Source organism: Anopheles bellator, chromosome 1, assembly GCF_943735745.2.
Source record: "Anopheles bellator chromosome 1, idAnoBellAS_SP24_06.2, whole genome shotgun sequence".
Lineage (NCBI taxonomy): Eukaryota > Metazoa > Arthropoda > Insecta > Diptera > Culicidae > Anopheles > Anopheles bellator.
Genome location: NC_071285.1, coordinates 46,456,291 through 46,483,303, shown reverse-complemented (window position 1 = coordinate 46,483,303; position 27,013 = coordinate 46,456,291). Strand labels below are relative to the sequence as shown.

Sequence of the window (27,013 nt, the reverse complement as noted above, 5' to 3'; positions counted from 1 at the left end):
GCTCACCGTTTACCTATGGGTCTCTTCTAGAACCTGCCCACGCCGCTGGAGGAGTTCTATCGAAAGATACAGGAGAAGATTGCATCCAACGAAAGACCCAACCCGACACTGATAGAGGAGATGGCCTCGTCGCTGAATGCCGTATGGCACGACATCAAACGGCTGCTGGCCGAGCGTCGAGAGATCGTGACGCTGAACGTGAGCTTCTTCGAGCGGCTCGGTGAGGCGTACGGCAAGATGGCCTCGCTGGAGGTCGCCTGCAACGACACGATGATCCCGATCGAGATCGAGGCCGTGCGGGAGTTTCTCGAATCGTTCCGCACGCTGCGGGGCGATATGCTAAACAGCATCTCGGCCACCCTCAAGATTGGCAACCAGATGCTCGACCGATTGCGGGTCCTGTCCGAGATCGGAACGCTCGATTCGCGTCCGAACCACATCAAACTCGATGCCATACAGGCCACCGGGCAGGTGGAAGCGTGGCTGGAAGATCTCTCGAACCGGCGCAACCAGCTCGAGCAGGCGTGGATCTCACGCAAGACCCAGCTCGAGCAGTGCCTTACGCTGGCCATCCTGGCGAAGGAGCTCGAGGACATCGAGCAGTGCCTGAACCGGGTCCGGAGCCAGAACCTCAGCTCGTTCACGCTCGGTGAATCGGCCGAACAGGCACGCGATCTGCTCGAAACGTACCAGAGCCTCAAACCGGAGGCTGCGCTGCTGCGGGACAAATCGCTCAAGATCACGAAGGCCACCGAGGAGCTGCTGACGGGCGGGTGCTTCGCGGGCGATGAAGCGTGCGCCAAGGCGTACAGTGTGCTGAACGCTTGCTCGGAACACCTGGAGGAGATTGATCACCGCGAAACACTGCTCGCATCGTCGCGCGAGTTCTTCGGCCGAGCGGTAGCGATCCTCAAGAAACTGGACCAGCTACAGCTGGAGGCCGGAAGCGCACAGATGCGCCCCTCGTCACCGAATGACCTGCCACTGCACCAGAAGCTTCTGCAGGAGATTCGCGAAACGATCGGTGACGTACTGCAGGCGGGTTACTCGCTGGTGGACGACGTGGGACGTACGAAGCCCGAGGTGGCCGGTGTGCTGGCGATGATCGAGCGGATCGAGCAGCGTAAGCTAGACTTCGAACGGCACTGCAACGAGGAGAGCGAACGAACCGTGCGGGCATCGCAAGCCCTGAACGAGTTCTTCGAACGGTACGGTCAACTGTACGCGTGGTTGGAGGAGGCACGGGAAGAACGCATTGTCCGGGGAAGCGGTATCCACCGGATGGGTGACACTCTGCTCGAGGCCAAAGAGTGTTTGCTGTTGCACCATCAATTTCTGAACGATTTAGAGGTAAGAGGTAGATCCGGTTCCGGAGCCGACACCGCTTAATCATCTTCCTTGCTTGCAGATCAAAGGCAACGCTATAAATAACCTGCTCGTCCGGCTGACCCCGAGCCTGGAGCATCTGGCCGACGGGCAGCGCGATGACGTGCAGTGCAAGATCGATCGTCTACGCCAGCGGTGGATCGAGCTGAAGAACTACGTCATCGAGCGGGTCGACCGGCTGAAGCTGTACATCAAGTTCCACCAGGAAGCGGAAACGGTGCGCAACCAGTTCGACGCCTACGCCATCCAGTTCGCGACGTTCAAGGACAACCCGGCCGACCACGCGCTCATCCACGCCGCGACCGCCAACATCCACCAGACGCTCGAGAGCCTGCGCACGATCGGCGCTCAGTTTGTGGAGCAATTGGAAAAGGTTGGTGGATTGGACGGGAGATTTGATGTTGCGGTGCACCTGCGTGAGTAAATCAAGCGCAGACCACGCGAGGCGGACAATATAGCTGGTGGATAGCTATATTGCGACAAACACCTCGTATCCGGGGGGCCCGGGACTGGGGATACTAAATAACGGATGAGTTGGACCACTGCCAACCGCCGGCGACAGATTGCATGCGTTGCCCGGGTTGGCCGTGTTGGCCGTGGTTTGCATGGAAAGTTGGGTGCCGTTTCTGTGTGCATGTGTCTGTTGGTGGTCTAGCTGCTGTCTCACGGATCAACGCCATTGAATAATGAGTAAGTCCTCGGGTGTGAGCGGTACAGAGTAGGTCAGCAGCAGCGAAGGTACAGTGTTTAGCAGGGTGATAAATTCAAATCACGATGATGAAATGCAGTAGCCGATTCGCTTCGAATGCCAACCGATCGCGTCACCAATATTCGCCGGTCGCCGGTAATTTGAACCCTCCGGTCTCCGGCATCGACCTGCAAACGGAGATCGGCCCCGCACGTATCGTGTTTCTGGTGGTTTTGGTGGTTTTTAATTAATTGCTACCGCCGCGTCTTAAACGTGTTTGAAGCGCATTGCATCGCATCGTAAGTCGCGTAGGTAAATATTGCCGCCTCGATCGGCGCGGCGATCCTGCGAGTTTCGAGTTGGCACCTTCGGTAGCAATGCGGCGAGTTAATCGATTAGTAATTGCTATTACGTGTTCCCTGTTTTCGTTGAAAGCACTCGGACCCCGTCGGGTGATGAATTATAGGAAATGAGGAACTACGAACTACGTTTTCGTTTGGAACTTTTTTTTATGAAAATGTTAAAGAGCTTTGAGGTGACACAATTTTATTCACTTAGTAATGCGTGAAGCATCACGTTTCAAACAGAAATACTTAAACATATAATTCGTGATTATTTAAGCTATTTAAGCTTAATGCTATTTAAATTCAAAGCTATTTAACATCAATCGCAGTATCTTGCGTAGTATCTTATGGGACCAGTTTGTGAGCGATTTTCCCATTTTTTACCAACTCGAGAGAGAAACTGAAAAGCGCAAACACGCCATTTGTCCGGCGGTCAATCATTTCGCTGTCGGGACCGGGAGAGCCGGGGTGACCATCGGCGCATTTTCCAAACGCCTTCACTCGTGTGAAGGCGGCAGCGGCAAATATTGTGGTGGCTCGCTCCAATGTTTGTTGGTTTTTCCACCCGCTCCGGCTCGCCCGATCTCGCTCTCTCCCTCTTTCCGTGCCCGATATGGTTTCCTAATTTCCGTGCGCTCTCCCTCTTTTCTTATATTTATACGACTCGATGCCAACCGGACCCGAAACCCGGCCGGCCGTAGATTGTGGACCCATACTTGCAGAAATCGCGCGCAGCGCAGTACGTCGAGCGAACGCTCGCCGAGTTCGCCGATCGTCAGTTGGCGATCAGTAATGAGTGGGACAGCTGGAACGCTCGACGGCGCACGGAGACCACTCTGAAGGAAATCATGACCGCCAATATGGAGGTAAGCTGTGGGAGGAGTCCTCGCGGGTACCGTGATCGGGCTCTAATCTCTAGCTTCTATCACAGACACTGGCTATGGCGTCGAAGCTGGAGGAGCAACTGTACCCGGTGTTCAGCACCGCGCTCGACAATCCGGCCGATCTGATGGACTTTATCGGACGCAAGCGGACCCAGCTGCAGGCGGATGTTCGGGCTGCCGAGCTCGATCTGACGCACCGGTTCGATACGATCAATCAGCTGGAGGCCGCCGGTACGTCGTCCGGTGGTGTCGTCGTAGAGGATGTGGTGGCCGTGAAGAACAATCTCAACTCCATCAAAACTCGGCTCCACTCGATGGCGGCCGATTTCAGCGAGCTGACGGGGGCGATCGAACAGTTCCTCTCGTCGATCGTCCGGTGCCGTGACAGCATCAAGGAGTACTTTGCTACCAAGCAAACGGTGACCGGGCCGGGAAGTGTCGAAGCGATCGCCGAGGGTTACGAGCAGTTCAAACAGGCCACCATGGAGCACTTCCGTGGGTTGCTACAGCAGAGCGAGCAGATCATCGAGCGAGTGAAGGCCCAGGAACCACCTGGTGCAAAGGAAATGGATACGGACAAGATCATCACGCTGCTGGAGAACCTGCGGACGTACTTTGAGTCACAGACCGAATCGGAGAACTGTGAGCTAAAGAAGCAGCACAACGTGTTGGCGTTTGATCGCGAACTGAACGAGGTGCGGGCCACCATCCGTGGTGCTGTCGAGCGGCTGGACTCACAGCGGGGCCAGTTCGGCGAGAGCGTGCCCGAGGCTCAGGAAAGCCGGGTGGCCTTCGAGCAACAAGCAGCCGCTTGGCAGGTGAGTGGGGACGGAACTTCAAAGCCGTGCCAGCTATTAATCGTGACAGGGCCTGACAGCGAATTGCATTCGCTTTGTGAGGTCGGCTGGCTGGCGCCAAGTGATGCGCCTCGCGATCTTGAATTTCGCGCGAGTTGCGAACACAAAAATGAGCGGGGGAAAAAACTGTGGGAAGTGAGTGTTGTTTTTTCAAGTTAATCCTAGCGGAGGGGAAGAGTTTTCATGTGCGGATTGTCATAACTTTGAGCCGTGAGCGCGACACGATCGCGCGTAGGACGATCATCAGCATACACAGCGCGGTGTTGGGTGGAAAATTGAAAAACAAGCAGCAGCGAAGTTGTGTCTGCTGAGAGATGTCCCCCCGTTACGGTTCTGGCACGGATGTTGATCGAGGCAATTATTGATGGGCACCGATGGCGGCGGAGGCCACGACGCGCACTCCGTTCGTGAGGCGACGAAATTCCTATTTTTACGAAACGGAACACCCGTAATCGATCGCGCCCTGCCGACGACGCAGGCGAGTGTGGCGATTGCCATATCTTGGCAAAAAGGTGGCCCATCAAGGGTTCTCGATAGTGGCCGCCCGGCCCAAAAAGAGATCGGCTAAAGATAGAGCCGAGAAGATATTAAATCTTGGCGCGCTTGGCGCGCTTGGCGCTCTGCGGCTGACAGCGGGGCGATAAGCGACATACACGGCCACGACGTGTCTGAGAATGTTCTCTGTTCCGCTGCAAGGATTGCATTGCGTGGTCCCGTAAGCCCGAATTCAACGAAAACGGTGTGGCCCATCGCGATCCGGGTCGGGATTGTTTTGCAATCCGCAATCCGTGTGTTTTGATTAGCAATCGTCATAACAAACCAACCACGCATTGCGTGGTGGTCGAAAGACCGTTCTGTTGTTTTGCCCCAGTATAACCTGGAAAGCTAGGACTTTCGTTTATTCCTACAGACTGACGGGCGGGGCCCCTATATTTCGATGCACATTTTATGTGTACCGAGTACAACAATGTCTCTTGCTATTAAGCCGTAGGCCGGAACAGCCTAGGTTGTGTTTGGATCCGTTTCCTACTAATGTTCAACTTCCCGGCTCGAAATTCATCAACACAGCAGCAGCAGCAGCAGCATCAAGTCCCATTCACTGTGAGCCGATGCGCGATGCGGCGGAGCTGTGTAAATATTTATAGAACCGTGTGATTTGTTTGTTCTGGGTTCGGTACCACACGCGAGCGCACGCCCGCCCGAAACGGATTGAGGTCCGCAGCGGACACGGACAAACACACTCATAACGCGCGTGCACGTCACGAGGGTTTAGACGGATCTCTTCCTCGACGTGACAGCACTCGGTACGAGGGCGGGCCCCGTTAGGGGAATGATGATGAATGATCTCTCCCCTGGACCTTTCAGCATCTCGCAGTGCGGCGCTCATTTTTCTGTCACTAACAATTAGCGATCCTGGGCACCTGTTGCCCATCCGGGGGGCCGCAGAAATGCATGATGTAGTCCGGTTGCGAGTAGCAATATTAAATCGCTGTCAGAAATGATTTCGGAAATAATTCAGCTTCTTTGATCTCTGTTTCACTCTCTGTCACGCACACAGGAACTGCAGCAGCGCGTCGACACGTTCATCAGTTCCGGGGCGGAACTCGTCCGGCAGTACCCGGAGACGAGCCCGTACGTCGACTCGGAGACACATCGAATCCGTGACGAGTGGAACGAGTTGCGGCGAAGGATCGAGGAACATCGGCAGCTGTTCGCCGTCGCGATCGAGTACTTTGAGCTGGTCGGGCAGGTAAGCGTTGTGATCGCGTGGGACAAAGTGCGACCATCGGTAACCCCCTCCCTGGCCCCCCTGGCGTGCTTACAGGTCGAGAACAACTATCGCAACCTGAACGCGGACCTCATCAACGCCAACAACAAGCTGACGATCCTGAACAACGTGGATGTGGCGAACGATCTGGTGGCGCAGGTTGACGGTACGATCCGGGCCAACGAAACGCCCCAGCTCGATGCCCTGAAGCGCATTTCGGCCCTGTCAACGCAGCTGTACCGACAGGATAAGACGGTCACGATCTACACCGAAAACACGAAGCTGTTCCAAACGTTCTACAAAATCAAAAGCGAAGTATACGAACGGGTCAAGGAGCTGTCGGAACAGCAGCAACAGCGTGAGCAGCAGCTACGGCAAGAGCAGGAGCAACGTGAAGTGGAACAGCAGCGCCTGGAGCAGCAGCAGCGGGAGCTTGAACAGCAACGGCTTGAGCAGCAGCAGCGAGAACAGGAACAACAGCGACTCGAACTACAGCGGCTCGAGGAGCAACAACGGGAGCAGCAACGTCTAGAGCAGCAACGCATTGAACAACAGCAACGTGAGCTTGAGCAGCAACGTCTCGAGCAAGAGCAACGTGAACAGCAGTTGTGGCTCGAGCAACAGCAACGCGAGCTTGAGCGGCAACGCCTCGAGCAGCAACGCCTCGAGCAACAGATACGAGAACAAGAGCAACGGCGGCTTGCGGAGCAACAAGCTACCGTTGTTGAGGACGTCAAGATCACCACGACCACCAGCACCACCACGTCACCGCACGGCGGGTTGCCACACCAGCAGCAATCGTTCGACGTGCAGACCGTCGACGAGGCGCAGTACCTTCAGGAACCGCAGCCCCCGCTGGTGATCCAAACGGTCGAAGAGCAGATTCATAAGCAAATCCACGAAGTCTTCAGCACAATCACGGCGTTGACAACGGCCGGGACCGTTCCGTCGTCCTCGCCGCCGGAAGTGAGCCTACGCGTCGTGCAACCGCTGGCCGATGTGTGCGTACAGGAAGGGCAACGGGTGCGCATGCAGTGCGTGATCGCGGGCCATCCGGTGCCGATGGTCGAGTGGTACAAGAATGGCGTCAGCGTACACGGCAACCCGGACTATCGGACGGGCTTCGATCCGACGAGTGGCGTCTGTACGCTGGTGATCGACGAAACGGTGACGGCCGACAGTGCCGATATCCTGTGCCGGGCAACGAACGAGGCCGGTGTGGCCGACACCACCGCCAGGTTGTGGGTAACGGAGGAGACCTCATCGCCGGCAGTGCGACCATCCGGGACGGCGCCCTCCTTTACGATGCCCCTGCTCGATGGTGGCGTGGCTCAGGAAGGACAACCGTTCCAGTATGATTGTGTCGTTGCCGGGAGCCCAGTCCCTGCGGTGCACTGGTACAAGGGCGATCGCTGTATCGATGGATCACCCGACTACCGCCAGGCGTACGATCCGGCGTCGGGTGTGGCGTCACTACGCATCGAGCAGGTTTACCTCGAGGACCAAACACACTACACGTGCCGGGCGATCAACGATTGTGGTTCGGACCAAACGAGTGCATTCCTCACGGTCAAACGTAAGTAGCGCCGGTGATCGATCACATTAGTCGGGCGGTGTGATGTGCTTCTCGTCGCTGAAACGGTGTCTCGGTGCAGTGCGGAAGCGGGCCCCGAAACGTACGTGCCGCTGCAGTGATCGAATGGAGGCGCCTGGTTGGTCACGAAATGACAGTAACCATGCGCCTCCATCGGAATCTAGTTTTTGATCGCCTATCAAGTAGAAGATCGGAGCCATTAGCGTAGAAGTGGTGTAAAGTGAGGTTCTAATCGTACTTCACGGACCCTCTTGGCGAGGCGAGTGTCCATAAACTTTCCCGATAATCCCCGTGGCCTCGAGTGGCGTGCTCGTGTTTCGGTCAAACTTAATTAATCTTCCATCCAACGCGCGCGAGTTTCTAGAGTGCTGTCACCGGGAGTTATACGCGCGCGCAACATTCCTTCTAATGGTGCGTGCGCTAATCTTTTGCAATAATTCTCTGCACCACCGGCAATCGAAGCGGACAGCTCTGGGCCTCGCTTCACGGTTTAAAGTGGTGCGTGCAGTGGACGGACTACCAAGCAGCAGCTTCCGATGATGTGCTTCTCTCAGGGAGCGACATTTAAGATTACACGCCCGATTGCATGGGTCCATTAGCGGCTCTTCTGCGTTGCTACTTTGTAGCGCGCGATTCAACGAGTAGCAACGAGGTCTCGGTGGAGGCCTCTTTTGCGGTGCAGTAAGCAGGGGTTGTCAATGATATTACACACTCGATTTCCCGAGTGTAGCTAACGAGACTGCTACAGAGACTGTGGAAGTAGGGGAAGATCAGAACCATGACTAGGGAAACGGGTTCAGCTGTCCACTTGTCGCACTTTGCAAGTGTTCCACGAGATTTGTCGCAACCATGACGGCCGACATCGGGAAAAACCAAGCAATGGGCCCCCCCGAGACAACAGTCGGAAAAAGAATCGCCAAGAAACCGTGTTCGATCGTGAGCTATTTTTGAAGGGGAACCGTCCGAAGATCGCTACCGTTGCGGCCATAATCAGCTGCTCGCACCTGTTCGCCTTCGTTCGATGATGATGCCCTCACTCTCTCTCTCTCTCTCTATCACAGCACTGGAACCGACCGAGTTCCCGGCGTTCCCGGAGCCCCTGTCGAACGTGATGGCCCGCGTCGGGCAGAAGATACGGCTTGAGGCGCGCGTCACCGGCACCCCGACACCGGAGCTGCGCTGGACCCACGACGGGAAGCCCTTCACGAACCGTGAAGTGAAAGTAAGTCTCAGTCCTTCTCCCGTGTTTTTTTTGCTCATCTTCACACACAATGATTCCACCGAAAACAACAACAATCCGCGGCCCAATCCTTGCGTGTATATAGGCACCCGACATGGTAGTGGTGGTCCCGCGCAATTAAGCCATTCGCGCGCTCATCGAGCACGCATCGTTTCAGGTTGTCAAACGCGCATTAGTGACGCACATTTCCCGCAGTAGTAGTGCGCCAGGTTTGTACATAGTTCTCCCCGCCCTGCTGTGTTCCCCCCGGGTTCCTTTTGGAAGTCCACTCGAGGAGGGTCGCGTTTCACAGGACGATTTGAACGACCGTCCGTCCGTCCGTCCGTGTGGTCGCATGCTCCACTCCTTGTGCTTCGATTTTAATTATAATAGTTAAAAATAGATAAATCTTTCCTTCGCACACACTCGCGGCTCCGGCGGGGAGTCGGCGCAAACCGAGATTTTGCCGTCGGCTCCGGATACGCATGAACACTGCCGCTGCCGCTGCTGCTGGGGTGACAAACTGTCACCGTCACCGTCGTCGTGGTCGGTCCCGAGTCAAGTTACGAAAATCAGTGGCCATCGCTGCTGACAGATATCGGTTCCCTCGGCGGGGTGTTTGTTGGTGTTGGTGCGTCCCGATATTGATAGGTGCGCGCGCGCAACCTGCGATTTGAGTAGCGAGATGACCGACGAGCATCCGGAGGGGCCAGGAGAATCATGTGGCAGAGAGGTTCCGGTGACGGAACCTCCACTGGCTGGCTGGCTGGCAGGTTGAATGAACTCCGTTCATTTCCATCACCGGCCGAACAAGTGTCCCCACGTTGGTCTTTTGTGACAGAGAGAGAAAGAGAGATAGAGAAAGTGAGAGTGAGAGACACACACGACCACCATGATGGAGATTGGCCCAGCCGATCGGTGTTCAGAATTCTGGGGTTGGAAAGACTGCCGACTGGTGTCCGACACCAAGAGGACCAACACCAACACATGTGGCGCGGCTCGGTGACCACTACGACCAAGACGATGACGGTGGTGGTGGTGGTGACGATCCCGCGAGTGGCCCCGGCACTGACTGGTTTCGGGTTGGTCGTTTTAGTTCCTCCACGAAAACGGGCGAGCGCAATTGGTGATAGACGAGGCGTTCCTGAAGGATGCTGGTGTCTACACGCTGACCGCCCAGAATCTCGCCGGTGAACAGTGCTGCTCGTGCGCGGTGGTGGTCAAGGGTCGACCGCCGAACGAAACCAGTGACTCGGAGGTGGGCGAGGTGGCACCAGGACCAGGAGGTGCTGCTGCCGGTGGCGGCGATATGGAGCCGGTGAAGCCGGCCATTCAGTTGCCCCTGCGCGACGTGTCGGTGTTCGAGGGCAAACCGGTGCGGCTGGACTGTGTGATCGTGGGCCAACCGGAGCCGGAAGTGATCTGGTACCACGGTGAGCGGCCGGTGAAGGAGTCGGCCGACGTGCAGCTGCTGTTTCAGGGCGACCGCTGTTCGCTCGTGATCCGCGAGGCATTTTTAGAAGACGCGGGCCCGTACCGTGCCGTCGCTATTAATAGCGCCGGGGAAGCTGCGAGCCAGTGCGCGGTGATGGTGACCCCGCTCAACACGGCCGACCCGGCCGTCCGGCCGCAGCCGCCCGTCGAGGGCGCCACCACCACCACCGTGGTAACCTCACCGGCTGTGGCCGCCACGGGAGCGACACCGCCCCGGTTCGAGCGGCTCCTGGCCGACATCCTGGCGGACGAGGGCGACAAGGTGCAGTTCGAGTGTGCGGTAAGCGGTAACCCACGGCCCAACATCCGGTGGTACGTGAACAATCGTGAGATTGCGGCCGACACACCCCGGGTCCACTGCGTCGTGCGGGACGATGGCGTCGTAAAGCTCGTCCTGGAGCAAGTCCTGCCGGATGATAAGGGCGTGTACACGGTGAAAGCCGTGAGTCCGGCCGGTGAGGCCAAGTGCTTCTCGAACCTGATCGTACGCTCGGTCAATGCGCCCGAATTCGAGACGGTGCCAGCCCCGGCAACCGAGAGCCAGGTGTGCCCCACGTTCCGGCAGCTGTTCGCCGATCGGGTCGTGCGTCTTCACGAACCAACCAAGTTCGAGTGTATCGTGACCGGGAAGCCACAACCGAAGGTGCGCTGGTTCTTCAACGACCAGCCGGTCCAGGGACACGATTTCCTCGTGTCGACCAGTGGCGATCGGCAGTTGCTCACCATCCCGGAGGTACGCCCGGAGCTGACGGGGAAGATTACGTGCCTGGCCGAGAGTGAAGCGGGCCACGCGCAGTGTGTCGCGATTTTGCAGCTGCTGGAGCAGCTGGGAGGAACTATGCCGACGCTCCCGGAACCACTCGGTGAGTCGATGCAACAGGTCGACACGACCGGAGCCTCGTGCGTGACGTTCCAGAAGCACGTCACCAGCTCCTCTAGCTACTCATCGTCGTCGCTGTCCAGCGTTCAGCAGAACGGGGTTCCGGTCGCTCACGAGGTACACGCCGAGTCAGCGAAGGTGGACCGTTCGTTCCATCAGACGAACGACCAACCGGCGGAGATCGCAGAGGCGAAGCAGTTCCAGCGGTACGATCAGGTCAACGACCAGCCACCGGTTTCGGTGCAGCAGGAATCGTCGATTCGCGAAACCATCATCGCAAACTCGGGCCAGATCAGCACGGGCAAGCCGGCCCGGCGCAACGTTGCACCGCGGTTCGTGGCCCCGTTTAACGGCAAGATCGTCGACCAGGGGGTGGACGTGGTGCTGGAGGGCACCGTCGACGGGTATCCGGCGCCTGAGGTGCGTGTCACCCGTAACGATACCGAGCTGGTGCCGGATGGCACGCGGATCCTGGTGAACTACTCCCTGAACCGGCTCGTGGTGGAGCTCCGGAACGTGACACCGGCGGATGCGGGCCGCTATACGGCCACGGCCACGAACGCGGCCGGTGCCACCAGCTGCACCGCGGATTTGGTGGTGAAAAGTAAGACAAGGAGCAGTTTCGGGTCGTTCAGGTCGCGTGTTAAATCCCTATCCCTTACCATCGTGCAGAGTCCATCTTTCCGCCCGTGTTCGGTCGGAGGCTCCAAGCGCAGACGGCCAGCCGGGGCGATCGGGTCGTGCTGGACGTGGAGGTGACCGGTACACCGGAACCGTCCGTCGCGTGGCTCAAGGACGATCGGCCGGTGCAGGAGGCACTCGCCCCTGGCAGCTACCACCTCCAGCAGGTTGGGCCGTGTGCCAGGTTGATCTTCGAGCAGGTGACCCCGGGTGAGACGGGCCGTTACACGGTGCTGGCCCGGAATGCGGGGGGCGAAGCGCAGAGCATCGCCGACCTCGTGGTGCACGAGTGCGAATCGGCCCTTCCGGCGCCGGCACCGTTGTCGTCCCAGAAGCACGTCTCGTTTGTTGACATGGTTCAGCAGCAACAGGTAACTATCGGGCGGGGCGGGGCGGGATGGGGTCCTCCCCCGACCCGTCCTGTGTGTGTGCTGTGTGTGCCGTGCTGTAGGATGTAGTGTGCCTCTGCTTCGCTTCTCGCCCGCGCCCGTCAAGATCGCTCATTCTCTCATTCTGTCTCTCTCTCTCTCTGTGTATGTTCCGTCTGTGTGCGTTTTTACTTTCCGATTCCGTGGATCGCGGGTCGCGCAATTCATCATCCTGTGGTCCTGTAAAAACAATATCACACAAACACATCACCACAACCTCATCCACACACACACACACACTCGTGTCATTCGCTGCAATGCAACGTTCGGGTGCGCGAGTGTAGCCAAAGTCGGGCGAACCGTTCGATTCGAGCAGCAGCACCACCCACCAGGAGTACTCGAGCGAGGAGCGGCTGCTCGGGCCGCGGACCGAGTCGACGGTCGTCACCGAGACGCGCCGGACGACGGAGGCGACGATGCGGATGGAGCACAAGATCGGGTTCCCCGATCTGCCGCCCGTTCGCCTGTCGCAGCGCACCCAGACGCCCACCGTCGCGACGGTGTCCGAGGGCACGACCACGAAGCTGGCCGACGATCCTGGTAGGGCGGCGACGGGCACCAACACCGAGCCGGTGGTGACCCGCTCGGACGCTACGCAAACGACACCAACACAGGCGCCGCAGCCCGAGCGCCAGCCGTCGTCGTTGCTGGCCGCTGCGGCCGCGGCCACCGATCAGTCGAGACAGGAGAGTGGCAGCGCCCGCAGCTCGATTGCGGACCGACGACCGAAGTCTTTCGATCCACCGAAGGGGGCACCAGCAACGGTGGTAGGTGACGGGGGCGGTGACGTGGTGGTGACACTAACTCCTTCGCAGCCGCAACGGGAATGGCCTGCGGGCGACTTCCTGAAGCCGCAACCGGAAACGATCCCCACGCCTCCGATCTACCGACCAGACGGGGCGGCGGACCGGATCGGTGGACCCGCGTTCCCGCCGGTGGCCGAGCGGCCAAGGGCCCGCAGCACCTCTCCGCGGCCACCGTCGGCCGACGCGATCGCCATGGAGCGCCTGTGGGCGGCTCCGTCTCCGAAGGCGTTCGGAGTCGGGGCGCTAGACCCCGCGCCGCCGGCCATCTTCAAACACTACCGACCGCCACCGCCGGCACCGCTCTCATCCGCTTCATCGTCATCCTTCACCAAGCATACCCAACAAGAACTGCAACAATCGAAACACCACCACCACTACTCGACACTTCCGTTCGCGACACGCTCAAAGTCTCAGTCCGTCCCAGCTAAAGCCGATTGTTCCGCATTTCAGCCGATCTACGCCCAGCAGCAGCAGCCCCAGCAGCAGCCCACGCCGCAGATGTACTCGTCCTTCGCGTCGACGCAGCAGTTCCAGGCGTCCTCGACCGTCCAGCAGCACTCCTCGATGCAGTACCAACCGTACCGACCGTCGATGGTGGTGGAGCAGCCCTCGGCCCCGATGGTTTACCAACCACCGGCCCCGGTGGTCCCATCATTTGCGGCTCCGCCGCCCACCCAGAGCTTCCCGCCGAAGGTGGCGCCGTATCAGCCGACACCGGTCTACACGCCGGCACCGGCTCCGATTCCCGCTCCGGCACCGGTCTTTGCACCGACGCTTCCGAAGCAGGAACCGGTGTCGGTACAGCACCACTCGCTGGCGACTGGCCCAGTGGCCACTCCGAACTTGCTGACCGGTCCGTCGTACAACCAAACGCCTCAGCCGTTCAAGCCGCTGCCACCGCCTTCGATTACGCCCGGCAGTCTCCTGAACGCATCGGCTCCCGTGGTGGACGGATTCGGGAGCTCCCAGTCACTCCCAGTGCAGCCGCAGCCGCAGCCACCGGTAGCCGCTCAGTATGTTGCGCCGCCGGAGGGTCCTGTGTCGCTGCCACCGTACCAGGAGCCGCTCTCGTTCGGGTCGTCCACCCGCCCGGTGGAACCACTGTACCCGGGCCAGCTGTCATCTCAGCAGCCGCCACAACAGCCGGCTTACCTCTTCCAGCAGCAACAGCAGCAGCTACAACAGATCCAGCAACAGCAGGATTTGCTGCTTCAGCAGCAACAGCAGCACCTACAGCAGCTCCAGCAGCAGCAGCAGCAGCAGCAATACTACGAAGAGCAACAGGAAGAAGTTTATAAGAAGATGTCGGTCAAGGAGACCAAGAAGCTGTTCGAGGAGACCTTGATCCAGCAGCAGCAGCAGCAACAGCAGCAGTTGACGCACCAGCACCAGGTGTCGTACACCGACCTGAGGGCCCCGCGCATGGTACAGTGCGCGGCGGCGACGCTACCGGCGGACTTTGGGTACGGGGCGATTGCGGAGCTCGGTCTCGAGCCCGGACCCCAGCCAACGATGGGCTACGCTCCGAAGGCGTCGAGCGAGCGCAAGAGCTCCTACTACCGGGAGCAGATCGAGCAGTCCCTGCTGGAGAGCATGGACAAGGAACCGGAACGCGTGCCGGCCGGCGGTGTCAAGATTATTCCGCCCAGCCCGCGCAAGAAGTCGAAACCGACGCCGGCGCCAGTGGCCGCGGCGGCACAATCGGACATACCGCCGGCGGGGGCCGGAACCGGAGCGCCTGCGCCGTTCGAGCAGCCAGCGGAGCCGCAGCAGCAGGGGGTCCCGGGGCCCAAGACCGGGGCCTCGGCGCTCGGCGCCAAGAGCCCGTTCACCGAGAGCGAGTACGAGAGCGACCTGGACGGTGGCAGCCGGAAGCTGAACGGGTACCTGGCCGACACCGAGGAAGTCCTGCACAAGTCGGTCACGTTCGCCGACCAAACGGAGGAGCAAAAGTTCGAGAGCTACTCGAGCAGCAAGGTAGAGACCCGCTCGACCCTCGTCACTAGCTCCGAAGTCGTACAGCAGCAGCAGCAGCAGCAGCAACAGGTGGTGGAGCAGGAAGCGTCGTCCACCGTCGGGCAGCAGCAGGAGCAGCTCAAGTCGGAGTCGGAAGTGACCGTCTCCACCGCGGAGACTGTTCAGGAGCAGCAGCAGCAGCAGCAGCAGGTTCGCATTCGTCGCATGTTCCGTGTTCCGTGTGCCGCTTGCGAGGAGGTCTTCCGAGGCCGTCGCGAAAGTTTCTCTCTAACCCCCCGCTCGTTGCTTGTCTCGTTGTGTGTCGTGCCTGTTTGCGCTTCTTTCTAGGTTTTCTAGGCCCCCCCTAGGACTGCTCCCGGCGAGGTCTCTCCGTCTGTTCGCGTGCGTTGTACACTCACCTCGAAGCTAATCGATCTATGTCAATGTTTATTTTTGCTTTATTTAATTTCACGACCGCTCAAGAGGGGGACTTACCCTTCGCATGGCGTCGTCGTCGTCGAGGAGCCCGGGTCACAACGTCGCCTGCTCACCTTTCACCACAGCTCACCACGCGCCGCGGGGTAACTCACCACGGCTGCGACTCTGAGCTGTCAGAGCAGGCTGTGCGCCGCCGCGAGTGTTGTGCAAAACAGTTTCTGTGTCAATGTGAAATTCCGTTCATTTCTTTCTCTAATTTCGGCGGTCCGCCCGCCTCTGTGTTTGTGCGTGCGTTTGTGTGTTTGGTGCGGACATTTTAATTGGCTTCTTCTCGTGTGTGCCTGCTCCCCGCCTGCCCGACACGGCGCTTATTTACTGATTTGTTTGTTTTCTTCTCGTTTTTTCCTGCCTGCCTGCGCGGCTGCCGTTCGCACAACTTTGTCGTCGTGCCTTCCGCCACCTTCAGGAAACGGTTGAGGAGGGTGCCAAGAACTTTTTGGTGAACAACGATCTGCCGGAGGATCTGCAGCCGGTGAAGGTGTTGCCGACCGAGGAGCCGCTGCCGACGCTGAAGAAGGTTCCGGTACCGGCCGCCGTGCAGCCACCGGCGCTGGTGGACGAGCACCCGCAGTTGGTGCAGCCGGAAGTTCAGCCGCTGCCGCAAGTTCCGGAGCAGGTCGCTTATCAGTCGCAGAATGGCTACCCAGCAGCAGCACCCACCAGCCAGGTGGCCAGCGAGGTATGGCGTCCACAGGATGCGGGACCAACGGCGGCCGACGCAGTGGCGGGAGGCTACAAGCCAGTTCAGTTTGCGGTCCCGCCCAAGCACGAACAGCAGCAGGGCCCGGTGGCGACGGCGGTACCTCCGCCATCAGTATTCGATCCCATCGACAAAATCCAATCGAACCAAATTCAATACCCACTTGACACGCCAAAGATTGAAAAGCCAAAGCCCATCAGCTACGCCCAGCAGCAGCAGACCTCTTCGTCCGTCTATCAGCAGCAGCAGCAGCAGCAGAGCTATCAGCAGCAATGCACGTACCAGCAGTCGTTCCCGCCGAACGAGGTCCAGCCGGCCGCCCAGTACTACACCTCGGTGACGGCTCAACCAGTCCACAGCATGATCGCCAGCGAGACGTCGCAGACGCTACAGATGAAGGAGATGTCCGAGAGCAGCAACCGGGTACTGAACGTACAGCAGACGCAGCAGCAGGTGGGATACGGGCGGCCTCCGGGTCGCTTCACGCCCGGCGAGTACCGGGATAGCGATGGCTACGATAGCGATGGGTCACGTATCCGGCCCCTCTGGACACCGCACCCGTCGGACAGTGACGAGCCGCACTACCGTAGCGTGCGGCCCAACTTCCAGCAGCCCCGCTCGACCTCGCTGCCGCGCCAGTACGAGCGCATCCAGACGCCGATGGAGTTCGACACGCTGCCGGTGCAGATGCCGACCCGGATCGCGGTGTCAGCCGTCGAGTCCGGCTCGTCGAAGCAGACCTTCGAAAGCTCCTCGTCGTCCAGCACGACCACCACCATGATGACGACCACGGAGATGGTCCACAAGACCCAAACGCTGGACCGATACTCGACCGCTTCCTCCAAGCGGCTCGCGACGACGCCCGTGCCGAACATGCGCGACGATATGGCGGTGAAGGCACACCGGGTCGCACCGGTGAACACCGGCAGCAACAGCTATGTCCAGCGGCAGGCCCAGGCGCAGGCCGACAGCATGGCGCAGACGTTCAAGACGAAGGCGTACCACTTCGCCAACGAGGTGATGACCGACATCAAGAAGACCCCGATTAAGCCCATCCTGAAGAACGCGTACGGAGGCGCGATGCCGTACGGAGCTGGTGCCCCGCCGCACTCTGCGCACTACGCCGCCGTTGCACCACCAGTGGCAGCAGCAGCACCACAACAGCAGCACCACCAACAGGTCGCCCCGCCACCGCAGGCCTACCGGGAGGAGTCACGAGTGTCGCAATACGGTAAGTGGACCAACGCCACCTGTTGGCGCGCGTGCAGCACGAGCGATAGAGAGAGCAGAAGGAGGGCCGAGTTCATCCACCGACTTTTGAGATTTGTTTTCATTTTGTTGTTGTTGTTGGGAGTTTTCAAGAGTTTTACGACTGCCTCTTACGCCGCCATTGGGCCATTGGATTCGTGGGACTACTGCTACTGCTGCTACTACTACCAGTGCGACCCCCACCCGGTACTGGGGAAGGTCTATTTTTGATGGACTGCTGTTGGACTTTTGAGAGCCATGGCTTTACGCTTCATCACCACCACCACCGGCAGCCCGGCAGCTCGCAGCGGACCGGTCGTGCCCACAATAATCGAAATAGAACTCTGGCCGAGGTCTCTCGGGATCGGGTTCGGGATCGGGAGGTTACATAACGGGAGCCGTGCGCTATCTATATAAAATTTCCCGAACCCGAAACCAACCCGCTGGTCGCTCAGAGCTCGGCGGATAATAAAAGTCCCGGCCGCCCGTGGCTTCCGCGATGGCGCAATGGTCCTTCAGTCGAGGCCGGCGACGGCGTGCTCTGACGTTCATTCGCGACGAACGACAGGTCGTTCCGTTTCTCGGACGCACACGGAAACCGCGGTCACTCCGTGCTCCGCGCTATTGTTGTTTCATGAGCATCGGAGTAGCAGCAGCAGCAGCAGCGGTGGGTCCTACGAATCGAATCACCTCACCGAATCGCACCGCGAGGCAGAGGTCTATTTTTACACAGACACACACACCGGCGGGCAGAGGCCAGGCAGAAAGAATCATATTTTCACTCCGTAGCGGTGTCGGCCCCAAGAGCTGGCTGGCCGGTGGTGCCGTAAAACGTCTGCTTTCTAAATCGTGTTCTTCCTTACCCATTGGCGCCATTAGAGAACCCCATTCGCTCATTACGCGCCGTTTAGCTACTAGTGCTACTCCTCTATCACGCCACTATCATTAACCCCCTTCGACCCGTACGAAGATCGGGGTTTTATAGTGATTGCTTCCATTATGTCCTTCCTGCTTAATGTGTCATCAAGTCAAGCATTTCTAGGATTGCCTATGGTTTGCTCTTTATTTTATCTTTTTATTTTTGTGTTTGCAAGTTTTCGGTAGTTTTTGCTAATGTGTATTTTTATTTCCCTTTTATTGCCTTTTTATTGCTTGTTATATTTTTATTTACCACTTCCAAAGTGTGCTTTTTTACGTTTTCTATTCTTTACTTTTCTCCGACCTCGTTTGCTCTTTGCTTTTTATATGTTTATTTTTTTATAACTTTGTGTTTCTCTCCTCAAAAAACACTGTAAACGGAAACACGTTCGAAGGAATGTGTGCTTTCAATTCTTCGTCTACAACTGGTTAAAATAATCCCTACAACCTCGGCCTCTAGGTACCAAGCACGTCGATCCGGACACCGGAATCATCTACTTCAAGTACGATTTCGGGTACGAGTTCGGTATCATATTTCCGGGTGAGGGCCATCGCATAGTGGCCGGTCGTGCCGGTCGCGGCAGCAGCAGTGGTGGTGGCGGCCGCTCCGGTGGTAAGAAGCACCCGCGCTATCTGAACCCGGCCCAGTTCGTGGCGGGTGATATTTCGGTGCCGGTGCTGCACGAGCGCACGAAGGACTACGATCGTGCCTGTCGGCCCGGTGGGACAACGCCCCCGTACGGTGTCCGGTCGGCGTCAGTCCCCGCACCGGAACTGCACGCCAGCGCCTTCCGGTACGGGCCTGTTCCGTTCCGTCCCGTCACTCCGACGACGATGAGTGGCCGCTCGACACCGTCGCGCGCTGGTGCTGGTAGTAACCGCAACAGTTACTGTGCCACTCCAGGTACTGTGGCCGCCATTGGGCGGACTTTTTGTGGATGCTCCTGTGCCCGCGGAATCTGTATGGCACTCTAGCCTAACGTTTGGCTTTCGATGTATGGCAGCAACGCCTCTGCCCGATTTGGAATGATTGCAAAATGGCCGTACGATGTTCGAGTACACTTGGTGTTGAACGCTTCTGTGAGCATGTTGATCGATGTCGTACCACTAATCTTCTTCTTCTCTGTCTAAACCACTGTCCATAGGGTCCTTCTACTTGTACCTGCATATAGATAAAGCTCTGTCTCTCTGTCTGTCCGGTGGACTTTAAAACTACTAAACCAATTACATTCAAAGCAACGGATTTTCTATGTATATTTTGACAAAGTAACAAAGAAAAAGTATGTACTATTTTTCTGAGGCAAGGCACCCGACCCCATGAATAATCAAATTTAATCCAATCCAAAGAATCAATTTTCTAGAGTTTCGACTAGCCCTTCGATTTTTAGGAATTTTCTTCGGAATCGACTCTAAACGTGTTCCGAGATGTTTAAACTTTGGTTTAAAAGAAAGTCACGTCCTACCTTTCCTGGTACGGATGGTTGGAATTTATGTCAGTTCTTTCAAGCTATCACAATGATTTGTCAGCACCAACTCTTCTACTCTGGCATTGTTTCCAATGTCGATGTTCCTTGATGCTCAATTTTTATTTCTTTTTGTATCTCTCACAAAACTAAGATGGTGTCCTTTAATAACATCTGTAGGTCTTCTAGGAAGGGTAGCTCAGTAATAACTTATGTAGGTCGGTAGGAAGTAGATTAAATGTAGAAAGTAACGAGTTTTTAATCAAACTTTGCCATTTAACCTTCCTGAATCCTAAAATTTCTCTGAATCCGTTCCATCTCACTGTCATCCGCACATTTGCTGATCAAAGCCTTCGTTGATTGTCTGCGACCAACCGGTTGCCAAATTACCATCAACTACTTCGATTAGGTGTACTTAAGTCATCTGAGTACACTTAGACCAGCTCAGTGCATAGGTAAAACGGGAAATAAAATAGGAACAGGGATTTCGAAAGAGTTTGCAGATGTTGTGACGAGTGGCGCCCCTGTCAGCGCGCTCGCCCGCCTCTCTAATCGGCGACAAACGCGCCGAAAACAACACGGAAAACCCATCTTTAGAACAAAAAAAATTCGAAGGTTTTGGGTGTTATCTGCTGGCCACTGCCGCCGCAGCCGTGCTCATTTTGCGTAAATCGACTCGCTGACGGGCTGAAAACTGTACAAAACGATCCACACCAATTGGTGGTGCGATGGCGCAAACTTGCCACCCAGCTCGTGACGCGCTCACGGTAACGAGCGCGTTCGGCTTACGTAATGGCGATTAAACGGCGGGTACGGGACTGGCGGGAGCGCCACCGTTTCTTAATGTTGCTGTTATCGTTTGTGTGCCCCGCGACCCTTTGTGTGCCGGTGTGCTGCCGATTGGGCAACATTAGAAAAATAGACGCACGGGCAGCACGGGCAATCCGGCAGTATTTTCAGAATTTTACACTGGCGCACCGGGCTCGAAGCAGCGGCAGCTGCCGTCCGTTGTTGCGGTTGGACGACATTCCGACCGCACCCGGGAGGGAGAGGGAGCGCCAGCAACGGCAGGACACCCGACACCGGCCTCAAAGACCGGCATGATGGGTTGATAATTTATTGGCGCAATTCTGTTGAGACATGAAATTGTTCACCTCTACCGGGCGTCTAACGAGCGGCTCGCGGGCCACCCGGGCGAAAGATTGATCTGTTCCACGAAAAAGTAGAAAGCCCCCGTCGGAGAGTGTCGCTGGGGCCATTCATTCTTAAAATTACTGCATACTGCTGCTAATGACGTTTTCGCATGCCCGCTTTCGTTTGCCGTCAAATCCGCTTACGTGTTTGTGTTTGTGTGTTGGTGTTTTTTCGGTCGCACGGTAAAGGTCCTTGGAAGCCCAAGAGGTAAGTACCCCGTGGACCCTCTAATAAAGTGTTCCGCTTGATGTGTGTGTTGCATCATAATCACGCATCGCGATCGCATGAGAATCCGCTTCCGCATCGACATGTACATGTGTCACTGTGTTTTGTGTGTGTTTACGTGATGTCAATGAAGTGGCACTAATCGGTGAGCTCCAACATCCAGATCCAACAGCACAAGGCTTCAACCGATCAACGACCAGCACACCAGCGAAACACCAGCAGCAGCAGCAACACCCGGAAGAGGGTGTCCCAACGAAAACGCCTCTGTTCGTCGCTGTAAGTAGATAAGCCCCTTTGGGGAAGAGGGTGTCTGCGGTAGAGCCAATGCTAATGGGCCTCTCCTTTGCCTCTTTTAGCCCCTGAAGGACATCGCAGTTGTCAGTGGACAACCGGCGCGTTTCGAGTGCATCGTAGCATGCGATGCAACACCATCGATTCGCTGGACCAAGAACGAGGCACCGATCGAGGACGGTTACAAGTACGTGCCGGAGCACCGTAACGGCGTCTGCCGCCTGTCGCTACCGGTGGCCTATGAAGGTGCGCCCTAAGTCGTCTCGCAAGCCTGCCAAGGCATCACGGACTATCCGACCTGACCATACGCTCTGTTATCTTGCAGCTGACGCCGGCCGGTACAGCTGTCTCGCCGAGAACCATCTCGGGTACGCGGTCACCAGCGCCGAGCTGCACGTAGCCAACAGTGACTGGAGATCGGCTTAAGAGCCCCAGAGTTCCACCAACACCAGGAAGGGACTTGGGCCACTGCGCCGGTTGGATTGATTCCGACCCAAACGAACTGGATCCGCGCGCGGCCAGGAAGTGGATCCTTACGTTTTCTTTTTGTTCATCTTACGTTTGAGTTCCGTTCCGTTTTTTTTTTCGTTTAGTCGGTTAAGAAGTAGTTGCACGTCCCCGGACGCGCGAATCCCGATAAAGTTGGTCCTAGGTCCGATCGTCCCCATCGATCGCGCACCCAAACGCCTTCGTGTTACGCCTAGAACTGCTGTGCTTGCTTTTATGTCCCTTTCAATACTTTTTTGTCTGTAAAGTGTACTTTTTTATGCTCCTTCCTAGTCGGTTTTCGTTTTAATTCGTGCCCCTATTTCGCTTACTTACGTAAACCGCTCTGACCAAACCCTTGCTGGCTCGGTGTCTGGCCATACCATTACACAACCGCTCGTACCACGGAGCATACGCGTTCTTCGTGGTTTATGCTAGCGGCCCACGGCGATGGCACCGCGGTCTCGAGCTGTTTACAGAATGCAACAGGCTGGCGCAGTTGTGTTGCTTCTTTAATGTCTCATTTCTCTAGTTACACGCGACATGAACACGGTTCGGTACGCTTACGAGTTATTATTTAGTTTCGCTTTCACTTCTTGGCTTCTTTTTTGGCACGTTTCGAAACAAATGCCAAAGAAAAATCTGTTAAAACTAGCCATAAAAATAGAAAACTATACGACCAAAAAGGTGCCTTCGAACCCTAACCAAAAAAAGAACTAATAATAAGAGAACACCCAAACCAACGATTGAAACGATTGACTATCCCCAGGATCCCATATGGACCCCAAAGAAATGTGTTACCCCCATTTACGAATTGAATCGACAAAAACTCTCTGTGTTTACTTTATGCTGTGGAGCGCGCGTTTGCATCGGTGCCATTCCGTCGGGATGGCATTAGCTTTGTGTTCCGTTGCTCTTTACCCATTAAATGTGTTTTACGCCGAGATCGAGGAGAGCTGCCTTATGTGCGCCTTGTTTTTGGATTACGACCGTTAGTCACCCGCGCGTGAGCTAGGAACTGGACGATAGGACGAGTACGAGTTGTTCTTTTTTCTCTTCTCTGTATGACCCAAGATCACACAGCGCTACTATTATGCTATTATACGAACCAATCATAAGGAATAAATTATGTATCCAAACACCAAGACCACCGCTGTTTTACACTCATTCCTGCGTATTGTTAATGATCGGTTATCGGCTGAAGTAAACATCGGTAAGAATGTTGAAAACGGCCCACCAACTCGGTTCTAATTTTCTTGCTCTGTCTCCTTCATAGCATTAGCGACATCTTTATTACAAAGCGGAAAACGCCGAGCTTTACGCGGGTGCGCGCGCGTGTTGGAAAGCTCGGGCGCAACTCGGAAAATGGTCGGCTGCTCACCACGGCGTGGCACTGGCAGCGGTGTCTATTTCTAATCTTTTCCCTTTTTCCACGTGTCCGTCGTGGTCACTCGAGTGATCGTCGATCGAGTGACTCATGAAAGGGCGCCGGCAGTTCGGGCTTGTTGACGCCTTATTCCGCGCCTTGGGATGATGACTCTTGTAGGAGAATATATTTATGTCTGCAAAATGATTCACCGTGCGACAAAGTAGTTGCCCCAAGGAGGAGAATCTGTCATCGCGTTCGAGGTTTCGAGAATGATCGTTTTCGACTAGTTATCGATCGCAACTAGCTAATCCAAAGCCAAATAATCGATCGCAACTAGCTAAACGCACGCGACCAACTGCAACGCGAGGTGCGAAAAACCACATAAAATGAATCATCCGTGTGATCGATTTATGATAGGACCGCCTCCATGGTAGCCCGTGCTCGCCGTGATCGTGCCGGCCGTCGATGCCGGATGGTTTTCCTAACCCCGATACATCCGAGCCCGATCTAATTAGAGAGAAGAAAACGCCGCGAGTACGCCACGCCAGCCGCAATTTACATTTTCCGCAATGTGCCAATATGCGTATCATTGCACCGGCGGGCGCGCACATCGTTTGCATCGCCGGCAGTACTCGGGCGTGTCGGGGCGGTTAGTTAAACATATGCAGCGATTATAACGATCAGTTTCCCGTTTGGTAGGGAAAACTATCATTAGCGCGTGCATTCGATAACGTGTCTACTGGGGGAAGCTTGTAACGTGTGGGAAGAGAAATTTTCCGACCTCCCATCGGGGCTGGCCGGCCATCGATCGACACTCAGAAACGAACTGAAACGAACTGAGAAAGGAAATTCTTCCCTCCACAGTACCCACCATGCTGAAGTTTTTTTTCCATTTCATGTTGTAGGAATTCCCACAAGGAAGATGGCCGTCAAAGACTACAGAAAATTTCCCTAAATTGAGTTGGTAACGGCCGAAAAACCGCATCCCTGAAAGGCTCACAGAAATCCTGAGTGCTGACTTGTAAGCAACGCTTTTCCGTACACCCGATAAGATTTCTATTCCACATTCCAGCGCCATTAGTCAGCAGTGAAGCTTCTCTCTCTCCCGAATGAGACCGACCGGCGGAAGATTCACACGAGTGCTGATGGAATAGCGATAGAAACCAGGTCCATTCCAGGGCTATTTTTGGCAACTATCCGCTGCGAAGATGTCGGCGCCTTGGACAAGAAAGTGCCGCAAAATCGCAAAGAATTCTTCGTGACTCAGATTCGAAACGATGGCGAGAGCGGCGCCAGAGAGAGAACCAATCCGTCAGCTGTTTTTGCACCGCTGATGGCCCAGCAGGCAGTGTGTTGGTGAGATCGGGCCGGTCGGTTCAGCCTTCGCACGGATCGACAGGTCGCGGGACCAACATGGCGCATGCTCCGACGACGACGATGACGGGCGTCGCGGGTGAATGTAAACAACAACGATGATCGCCGCCGCAGTCGGCGAGTTTTCCTGTTTTTGTTTTGCTTGCCCACGACCGGCACCGGCAATGACAACAATAACAAGTTGCTCGGCTGTGTTTGGGTGTGTTGGTGACCCATCCGGAAGGGGCCGATCGAAGGATCGAGAGCGTTCGGGATCGCTCGGTACGATCCTGCGCACTCGGAGTCGTGACAGAGTCGTGAGTTTCGTGGTGGGAACCACTAAATCTGCGTGATGCGGTTGCGGATGCTGGGCATTCGCTGGGGTTCTCACGGACGATGATGACATAGGGGGGCCCCCAAAAAAATGGCGTCTTCTTGTTTTTCCCGTTTGTTTTGGCAGTTGCGTTCCGCTTACCTTGACATATCGCCGTCGGGGAAATGCTCGGTCTTGTGGCGACGGCGGCGGCGGTGCATTTTGGTGGCTGATGCTGGGGCTGCCGGTGTGGCAACCGCAACCGAGTGCCATTCATGCCACGCACGTTGGCGTCGAGGAAAGTGCGATGAACCAGTTTAAGGTCAGCGGATGGCACGAAATTCTGTAATGCTTCTCTGGCCCATTCTTGCCCTGTGGCGTCAATCAATTAAGTAAGTTCCGCCGCCGTCGCCGCCACCGCCGGGGTATTCACGCGTCTGGTCCGGTTTCGAAAGCGGGTGTCGCCATATCGTGTCCGTTGAGTTGAGCGAATAATTGAGAGCAAGAGATAGAGGGCGCCAGACGCATTGTGGGCATCTTGTTTTCTGGCTGACTGGCTGGCTGGTTGGCTAACGATGAAGATAAATGGGAACCCTCGGCTGTGGGCCAGTAAGACAGCGAGGGAACAATTTGTGGGAAGCCATTAATTGAATTGTGGTGCGTCGGACGCGTTCCGTGTTCGGCTGTGGCTCAAATTGGCACCCTGACAAGCGCGCGTGAACGTACGTTCCGTTTGGCACGGCGCCGGGCGTTGATAAAAGCCCGCGGCTGTCGTCGGCTGATCGACGGGCCGGGACGGGAGTGTTATTTTTAAAAATATCGGCCACAGCCATCCGACGGCGATGATCGCGTGTGTTTCACACCGTTACATTGTTCCGGGCCCCGTACGGTGGCGCCCCCTATCGAGAGGCGCAATCGTAGCGTTTGATTTGGGGCCGCGTTCTCGTGATCTTTTCCTTGATCGGCTCAGCCAGCTGGGCGGAATAATTTCGCTTCCTGCTTAAATAATCTTCTCAAGCTTTGGGCCGGTGACAAAGATGAATCTCCGCGCCGAGCCCGCTTGATCGTAAGGATTTCACCGAATGATTAATTTCACGTAGGCAGCGAGCAATAGCGAATTAAAGTTGTCGTGACTGATCTCGGGCACATTGGCCGGTTTTTGCGGGTTTCCCCCCGAGGGAAATATGACGGAAAAACAGTGTACGGAATAAACATCCAACAAAACCATCTCGCCGCCGAAATGGGTGAAATAAAATGGGCGTTAGAGTGGCGATAAAAGGGCTCCCGGTGATGGCCGGCGCTTTGCTAGCTTCCGGCGGTTCCCTCCCCAGTCGGTGAGGACATTTCTAATACAACGCCCCAGGGCAGGACGGCGTATCGTATAAATAAAGGCTCAGCGATGCTTCGGACGGCAGCTCAAATTACAGTTGTTGTCCCGAGTTCCCGCACGCACGCACATTATGTCACGCCACGGGGTCAATTATCACGCGAAGAAGGGCCGTCGCGAGGATAGTCGTGAGGAATCATTACGGAAAGGAATGTGTCGAATGTTCATGGCCGCGCCGGAAGGGATAATTTCCTGGGGAGAGAGTTTATTTTTCTGGGTGTGTTTTCAACTCGCCGCCACTGTTCGACGTGCGCAAGTGTCGATCTGACGTACGGTTAATTACTGTCAAAAAGGCACAGAGCACTTGATCGATGGGCAGCTGATGTGCCGAAAGCTTCGAAGGTGTCTACATTTTAAGGTTATATTTCCAACGTACTGCGTGGTCCTTTTTTGTTTCTTTCGTCTATTTGGATCAATTTTAATTTCATTAGTTGCTCCATTTTCCTTACAGGATTCTGGGAAGCTCTCATGATGCTGAAGAAGCAGTCGTCGCCGTATCCTAACTCTATCACCTATGTCAGTTCTATAAATCATCAAACTACATCCCTGCGATATGCCCGTCAGAGATTACCTCAAAACCTGC

At 56.3% G+C, this 27,013-nt stretch overlaps 1 protein-coding gene across 1 annotated transcript in view; it reads left to right on the top strand.

Moving 5' to 3' along the window:
* LOC131215730 (titin-like) overlaps nucleotides 1–27,013 on the top strand; it is a 130,227-nt gene that overhangs the window by 14,157 nt on the left and 89,057 nt on the right. The window contains exons 3-15 of the mRNA XM_058210122.1: nucleotides 31–1,350; nucleotides 1,409–1,759; nucleotides 3,120–3,284; nucleotides 3,350–4,120; nucleotides 5,718–5,909; nucleotides 5,985–7,503; nucleotides 8,583–8,743; nucleotides 9,837–11,718; nucleotides 11,787–12,166; nucleotides 12,508–12,987; nucleotides 13,444–15,212; nucleotides 15,244–15,265; nucleotides 15,890–17,414. Coding sequence (XP_058066105.1) covers nucleotides 31–1,350; nucleotides 1,409–1,759; nucleotides 3,120–3,284; nucleotides 3,350–4,120; nucleotides 5,718–5,909; nucleotides 5,985–7,503; nucleotides 8,583–8,743; nucleotides 9,837–11,718; nucleotides 11,787–12,166; nucleotides 12,508–12,987; nucleotides 13,444–15,212; nucleotides 15,244–15,265; nucleotides 15,890–17,414 — 10,537 coding nt within the window. The remainder of the gene's footprint in view (nucleotides 1–30; nucleotides 1,351–1,408; nucleotides 1,760–3,119; nucleotides 3,285–3,349; nucleotides 4,121–5,717; nucleotides 5,910–5,984; nucleotides 7,504–8,582; nucleotides 8,744–9,836; nucleotides 11,719–11,786; nucleotides 12,167–12,507; nucleotides 12,988–13,443; nucleotides 15,213–15,243; nucleotides 15,266–15,889; nucleotides 17,415–27,013) is intronic.